The sequence below is a fragment of the Podospora anserina genome, chromosome 4 (genome assembly GCF_000226545.1).
Source record: "Podospora anserina S mat+ genomic DNA chromosome 4, supercontig 4".
NCBI classification, from domain to species: domain Eukaryota; kingdom Fungi; phylum Ascomycota; class Sordariomycetes; order Sordariales; family Podosporaceae; genus Podospora; species Podospora anserina.
Window position 1 is genome coordinate 625,591 of NW_001914850.1, and position 7,425 is coordinate 633,015.

The following is a 7,425-nucleotide window of genomic DNA, read 5'->3' on the forward strand; positions in this document are numbered from 1 at the left end:
TCCGGCCGGGCGTACCACGCGTGGGCCTAGTTCGCCCCAGTAAAACCATCCCTCCCAGTGTGTCATCGCTCCCTTTCAGCTCCCCCTCCTTTTCTCCGCCAGCGTAGTTCCATCCCACGTTCACCAACAAACCAGCCTTGTAGGTAACCGACCGATCCGGGGATAGAGGATACGCCGCACAGACCAAAAAATGGTTGAGTGCAACCATCCCATGGCCAGACAAGCCTCACTCCGCCATCCCGCGGGGGTTGCAAACAAGCCCCGAGCAGTTCGAACAGACCCCCTCTTGGCACTGTCAAGCTTAACCTCCTCCCCTCCAAATCTGAAATCGAACATGAAACTCTGCCATTTCCTCCATCATGGGCAAAGCACAACAACAGCATCTCCTTCTTTATCGCCAATTCCCCCTCCCCCGCAAAGTTGAAACATGAAGCTACAGTCAAAGAGTCTAAGCTATCCATTCCCCAGCCATCAGCTCCTTCATTACTCCAAGCATCTCCAAGCTTCCGGGAACAGGACGGGGTAAACTGTGACAGTTTTAGTCGAGGTCTAGAGATATCTACAGCAACTGATTGGACACAACGCGCTGAAACTCTATCCCTATCAACTGTTGGCCGAAGCACAATAAGAAAGGCTGGCTGAACCTGCCGTGCAGCCGGACATGTCACGGCAAAAAAACAGAATGATGGACGCGGTGAGACACGGAGTTCATCCCGCGGGGGTCAGTTCCATGGAATACTTCTTCCCGGGTCTGTCGATCCTTCACTGGTGTTGCATAACATACACAGCTATCACGGCCAAGTCTTCGAAACACCAAACACTGAGCCAATCCTGCCGCCGAGAGCAGTCGCAGCCGGGACGTTACTAGTACCCAACTCTGTGATCCCCCACATCTGCGGCACCAGGAGCTCATTCACCCCCCTTCACCACCAAGGACCCAGCACAGTGAACAGTGTTTAGAAGACTTTCGCATTAAGGGGGGTATCAAGCAATCCATTCGTGTCCCATCCGAAGAAACAATTCATTATCCGCATCTTGGCGGAAGCAAGGCTGTTTATTTCACCCTGATCTGGTTTTGGTAGTCCCGTACGCCATTCGTAAGTGCAACAACGCCCAATCGACCTTTTATGCTTCCTTAAACCTTGATGGCGTTGGCAAGAGCCTTCTCGCGCTTGGCGATACGCTGCTGGGCCTTGTAACCCATGATGCCACCACCCCACTTCTTGCGGGCATCCTCGTTCTTCTCGAGGTAACCCTCCTTGATGGCGGAGACGAGCTTGGAGAACTCGTTCTTGTCCTCGGAGCGGACCTCGGTAAGGGCGAGGACGGCAGCGGTCTAAATAGCAGTCAGAAAAGAGTTTGGTGAAAAAAAAAACAAAAAAAACATACCTTCTTGTGGACGACAGTGCCGAGTCTGGCCTTGCCCTTGATGATGGCATAGGGGACACCCATCTTGCGGCAGAGGGCGGGGAGGAAGATGACGAGCTCAATGGGGTCGACATCGTTGGGGATGAGGACAAGAGAAGCCTTCTTGTTCTCAATGAGGCCGACGACGTGGTTGAGACCGTACTTGACGGCGTAGGGCTTCTTGGAGACGTCCTCCTTCTTCTTGCCCTCCTTGATGGCGGTGGCCTCCTTGAGGAGACGCTCCTTCTTCTCGACCTTGGTCTCAGGGCGGTACTTGTTGAGGAGCTTGAAAGCCTGGGCAGCGGTGTTCTTGTCGAGAACCTGCTGGAACTGGGCGATCGCAGGGGGGACCTTCAGGCGGAGGTTGAGGATCTTCTTCTGGCGCTGGAGACGGATGTACTCGGGCCACTTGACCATGCGCGAGAGGTTGCGCTTGGGCTGGATGTCCTGGCCGATACCGAAGTTGCGAGAACGCTTCTCAAGGAGAGGGTTCTAACTGCGTGTCAGCGCGTTCAACAGGTTGCGATCGATCAAGAAGACGGGACTAACCTTGGGGGCCTTCTTGCCAGCCTTTCCCTGGGGGAAGGGGGCGGGGGCGGTTCTCTTTCCAGACTTGGGAGGCTATCATTGAGAAGAAGACATCAGCTAATGTTCGACATTGACTGGTGGTCTTCTAGAACTCTAAAGAGCGGACGGGCGAGAGGCGTTCCCAGCCAAACACCACGATCCAGCTCAAGCCATATCATCACCTGCGGTCTTGCGACCAGCAGGCGGAAATATCCATGCGACTCAATAAATCGAGCGCAGAATTGATAGCAGTAGCAGGTGCGCATCCGAAGATGGCACCGCCATGCCTATGTCTCAACCAGCAAATATGCTTACCATTTTGTCGTTGGGCGTTGGCTCTGTACCGGGAGCTTGTCGATGAGAAGAAGTCTGGAGAAAAGAAATTTTGGCGGAGTTGCAATAGAAAAAGAGGATTGTGGATTGATGAAAAAAAGCTCGGGCCACTAGTAGGGTTCAGTGGGGCAGATTGCTGAGAGCCAGTGCGCCAACCAAGTGTGGGGCAGCTGGTGGAAGATCTAGGCTCACCCCACCCGTAGACTGACCTTGGCATCAAGTTCGGGCCTTTGACTCAAGGTTGGAGTGAGAACTTGTAGTATGAGTTTGATACCTCAAGTTCGACATTCACATATTCAGTTCTTGAAGGACTAGTCACTCAATACTAGAGCACAACACTTTAGGAACCCTTCCAGTTCAACAGAAACCAGACAAAGCCCAGCATGGCGCCATCACTATGTGCCATCTGCAAGACCGAAAGGGCATACATCAAGCGACCCAAGAACCACGCAAAGCTCTGCCGAGAGTGCTTCATCAGAGTTTTCGAGGACGAAATCCACCACACCATCACATCATCCAAATTATTCTACCCCGGAGAGAAAGTTGCCATTGGAGCCTCCGGTGGCAAGGATTCGACAGTCTTGGCCTCCGTTCTCAAGACACTCAACGAACGACATGGATACGGACTAGATCTTGTCTTACTGAGCATAGACGAGGGCATCACCGGCTACCGAGACGACTCCCTCCAAACAGTCAAGAACAATGCCGTCCAATACGGCATGCCCCTGACAATAGTCGGATACAAAGAGCTATACGACTGGACCATGGACGAGGTCGTCCAGACCATCGGCAAAAAGGGGAACTGCACCTACTGCGGTGTCTTTCGACGGCAGGCTCTCGACAGGGGCGCAAAGATGTTAGGGATCAAGCATGTTGTCACCGGGCACAATGCAGACGATGTGGCCGAGACGGTCATGATGAACCTGCTGCGCGCGGACCTGTCGCGTCTCTCGCGAAGCACCAGTATTGTGACAGGAGACAATAGGTCTGAGGTGAAGAGAAGCAAGCCACTCAAGTACGCATACGAGAAGGAGATTGTGCTGTATGCCTTCCACAAGAAGCTCGAGTACTTCAGCACCGAGTGTATCTACAGTCCCGAGGCCTTCCGTGGAAGCGCCCGGGGTCTCATCAAGCAGCTGGAAAAAGTACGACCAAGCGCTATCCTGGATATTGTACGAAGTGGAGAGGACATGGCAAGATTGGTGCCCGGAGAGTCACCATCATTTTGCGGGTGCAAAGGACAGAAAGCGCAAGCACCTGTGGCCGCTGCTGTGGAAGAGGGCATAGGTGGTTGCGGGTCAACGAACGGCCGCACTCCAGGAGGTGAAATGGCCGCCTTGGATAAGCAGCTCAGGGAGAACGAAGAGTACGCAGAGCTAGAGGTCGACGTCACAAAGACAATACCCAAGCCAAAGCAAGGAGAGAAGGAGACACAAAAGGAACTACCCATCAGAACTGCCAGTGCTCTATCAAAGGGAGGACGACAGGTTCTAGGACAGTGTAAGCGCTGCGGGTACATGTCAAGCCAGGAGATATGCCAAGCATGCACGCTCCTGGAGGGGCTGAACAAGAACCGGCCCCAGATACAGATTTAACATTTTGTACACCACCATGGTGTCGAAGAGGATCATGATAATGAGGTCGTTCGCGGTCTATCATATGTGCGCCCTCTTCTTTCGACACCAGTGCCTTCTTCTTCTTTACGCCGCCTCCATCCTTGTTGATTAGGAGAAGCGTTTCTCGCCCTAGAAATTGTAAGCTTTTTGCGAGAAAGATGATTGTTGGGGAAGCACGTACTCTCCAAGGCTGATTGACTTCGAAGCCTGGCGGGGCTATGGCATTGTCTGTTTGCCCTCGCAAGACTCCTGTAAGTCGTCTGTCGCGGTCCATCACTGCGTTCGTATATCGTTAGTATAGGTTCAAGAGCGGGACCTCTTTGTAGAGAAATATTGCTTCATACTTTGCTGTTGTAAAGAGAAACATGTTAGCTCGAGAACCAAAATCCAGCTAAACAAGGCGAACATACCCTGTCCCAGGTATCAAGGGACCATCTGTGCTTCTTTCCGCCACCGGCGTAGTGTCTGATTCCGCTCAGCCCAGCACCAGTCACGCCAAACATCTGTTCCCCCGTCCATCAGCATCTATGATCCTTCCTCATGTTTGGTGGGCGCATGAATTCGAGGAGCTCTTACGGCAGTGATGATGACATAGGGAATGAGAGTCTCGAAGGGAACGGGCATCGTGACGGTTGTGCGGCCTGTCAATCGAGTTAGTGATAATGTCACAGCAAATACAAAACAAGGGAGCATACCCGAAGCCTCTGTCCAATCTATGTGGTGGTGGTGTGGTGTCTGTAACTGCGCAACCTCGAAGCGCAAAGCCCAAGGTCCAGGTCTCTCGTCACGGCGATAGCGGTACTTGGACTGGGGCTCTCCCCAATTCCAATTGGCGAAGCTCTGAGTGGATGATTTCACTTTCTTGCCTCAGGCACCCAACCAATTCACTCGAAAGCTCGGACCACCTCTTCAAGGCTGCCAAGCACCAGACCCACCCTCAAATTCACTGACTAATCAGCCCAAACGCAACCTTGCATTGCAGCAAACCGGGGGGGTCCAACTCCAGTAGCCAGCAACCTGAATACTTTCGCGATCAACCCAGGCAGAACTTCGACTCGCTCCAGAACCACATCCACAACCATTGACGGCCAGCAACTGCCATTTTCACGCGTCTCTACCCCAGAGCGTCTCCATAGAAGCCAAAAATAATCATATCCCTGCCGAATTCCACCTTCATCCGCGCGTTCAACACCCCAAAGCCTTGACCCACGAATCGAACTCAACTTTTTTGTTTTTTGTTTTTGCATGCCTCGCGGCGCGGCGCATATAAAACCGAGATATATTCCCTGCGAGATATCCAGTCGGTGGTGATTGTTCCCCCCGAACGATGCGCCGGGTGTTATAGCCGCCGAAGATCGGAATCATCACGCAAAAGACCGAGGTGACCTGGCTGGCTGGCATGCGCCGCGGGTGGTGAATACAACTTGGCGGGTGTGGGCTTCACCGAGATCTCTTGTTTAGGGGAAGCAGGAGCCTGAGATCAACCGAGGGGGAAAAATAAGAGACGGGATCATAATGGCCGAGGCTCAGCTCATGCAGGAGCAGCTACAACTGAGCGTCATGCAGTCAGAGCGTGAGGCTGAACTCGCCGCAGATGGGGATGTGATCATGGGGGAGGATATCAGTGCGGCCGCTTCTCAGAGTCAGATTGACGTTGGGAGTCTGGCGGGTGAGCATTACGAGGATGCGGAGATGGATATGGATGCCGATGGGGAGCCTGACGACGGCGGGGAGGAACACGACGATCACAGCAGTGCCCAACACAGCGACTCGGAGCAGGAAGAGGATGGGGTTTTCGAGGAGGATGCCGAGGAGGAAGAGGATAATGAGGTTGTTCCTGCCAGAGGTCGCCAGTCGCGACGAGGGAGCAAGGGGAGGACAATAAGGGATGAGGATGCTGAAGAGGACGAGGACGAGGAAGATGATGAGGGTGTCGGGGCGGTCAAGATCAAGCCTGGCGAGACAGATGATGAGTCGGATAGTGCCCACTCTGCGGATTCTGCCAGTGTCAGTGACAATGACTCTGATGCTGGTGCCGAGGAGGAGTGGGAGCCCGCGAATAATGATGAAGCGGAGGAGGATGAGGATGAGACTGATGACGGACACTGCATCTTCTGTAAGCAGAGTGAAGAAAACGATCCGGCAGAAGAGTTTGAGGTGTATTTGGCTTGCACCAGGTGTCAGGACAACGGTTAGTGAACTCCCTGGCTATGAGTCGTTGTTTGCCATCTACTGACAACCAGTTGTGCAGCTCACCAACAATGTGCCCGTGACAGCAAGGCATTGGATGGCGAAACGAGTAGGTGGTCTACGAATACATCGTGTAGAACCGTGCTGACAACAGCTGCAGGTCCTGAGAGCTGGAAGTGCCCCAAGTGCGCAGACACTGAATCAGAATCCGACGCCCATAACGAAGAAGATGTCGAGATGGATGGCATCACTGACACCAGTGCTCCTCCATCTGCCCGGCGTGCACATGCGCCAAAACTAGCGAGGGACCTGCTTCCGTCACAAAAGGGCGCTGTCAAGCCGGAATCACACTCTGTCTTCAACCAACTCGTCCTCGACGAGGATCCTATGGACGGATCGCGCGTGCTTAGAAAGCGGAAAACATCATCGATCGAGCCTGACGAGCACGTTATGGCCCTGCGAAAGAGGCGTCGGACAACAACAGAGGAGGCGAGCAACGAGGAAGCCTCAGTCGGCAGGGAAGGATCATCTAGACCAGTGTCGCGATCTTTACGGCTCAAGATTTTACAGAGCTCCGGTCCTGCTTCTGTCACGAAGAAGACACGGAACAGCATCATCGTCAAGATGCGCGTGAATGCGGTGGAACTCGCTCGGATCTCATCTGAAAAGCCCAAGGGCCTTAAGAAACGACCTAATAGATCTAATAGGTCGGGGAGATCGGGAAGATCGGCAAGGCGACCATCTAGAAATGACGGGCCTCGCGGTGCTGGGGCGGTCCAAGTCCCAATAGCCACTCCGTTTACTAGCACGAGCTACTCTCAGCCATTTTACTCTTTCTACGATAGGGAGACGGACGAGCTAAAGGGCAAACCATATGGTGGCATCTTGACCGAACCCGAAGCCGACACGTCCAAAACGATGCCGGCACCCGAAGACCGACGTCGCTTCGACGAGGCAAAGCAAAAGGCCGAAGAAGAATGGAGACAGAGGCTGCTGCAGGTGCAAGCCGAGACTGAAGTGCCGAGCAAAAAGTCTAAGAAGGCGTCGGGCCCGGCCAGCCAGATCGAGTGCATCCAGTTTGGAGGCTGGGAGATCGACACGTGGTACGCGGCGCCGTATCCCGAGGAGTACAGCAGGAACCGGATTCTTTACATTTGTCAGTTTTGCCTCAAGTACATGAACTCGGACTATGTCACCTCGAGGCACAAGCTCAAGTGTCCGGCGAAGCACCCTCCTGGGGATGAGATTTACCGGCACGGGTCAATTTCTTGGTTAATCTGTCGGCGAACCGTGTCCGTCCAGCGAGAACCTA

At 53.6% G+C, this 7,425-nt stretch overlaps 4 protein-coding genes across 4 annotated transcripts; 2 read left to right on the forward strand and 2 right to left on the reverse strand.

Moving 5' to 3' along the window:
• Positions 1-1,135: 1,135 nt before the first annotated feature.
• PODANS_4_9080 (uncharacterized protein) lies at positions 1,136-1,824 on the reverse strand (the record flags this gene model as incomplete). The annotated part of the gene is made up of 2 exons (XM_001905881.1): positions 1,136-1,336; positions 1,390-1,824. The coding sequence occupies 2 exons, from the start codon at positions 1,822-1,824 to the stop codon at positions 1,136-1,138; spliced, it is 636 nt and encodes a 211-aa protein (XP_001905916.1).
• An 880-nt stretch (positions 1,825-2,704) lies between these two features.
• On the forward strand, positions 2,705-3,902 carry PODANS_4_9070 (uncharacterized protein; the record flags this gene model as incomplete). The annotated part of the gene is made up of 2 exons (XM_001905882.1): positions 2,705-2,999; positions 3,055-3,902. The coding sequence occupies 2 exons, from the start codon at positions 2,705-2,707 to the stop codon at positions 3,900-3,902; spliced, it is 1,143 nt and encodes a 380-aa protein (XP_001905917.1).
• Positions 3,903-4,031: 129 nt separating this feature from the next.
• PODANS_4_9060 (uncharacterized protein) lies at positions 4,032-4,547 on the reverse strand (the record flags this gene model as incomplete). Its single annotated transcript, XM_001905883.1, has 4 exons — positions 4,032-4,052; positions 4,105-4,199; positions 4,330-4,426; positions 4,500-4,547. The coding sequence occupies 4 exons, from the start codon at positions 4,545-4,547 to the stop codon at positions 4,032-4,034; spliced, it is 261 nt and encodes an 86-aa protein (XP_001905918.1).
• An 891-nt stretch (positions 4,548-5,438) lies between these two features.
• Positions 5,439-7,424, forward strand: PODANS_4_9050 (uncharacterized protein; the record flags this gene model as incomplete). The annotated part of the gene is made up of 2 exons (XM_001905884.1): positions 5,439-6,114; positions 6,175-7,424. Coding segments are annotated over 2 exons (1,926 nt in total), but the record flags the coding sequence as incomplete, so codon positions are not given.
• Position 7,425: the final 1 nt, after the last annotated feature.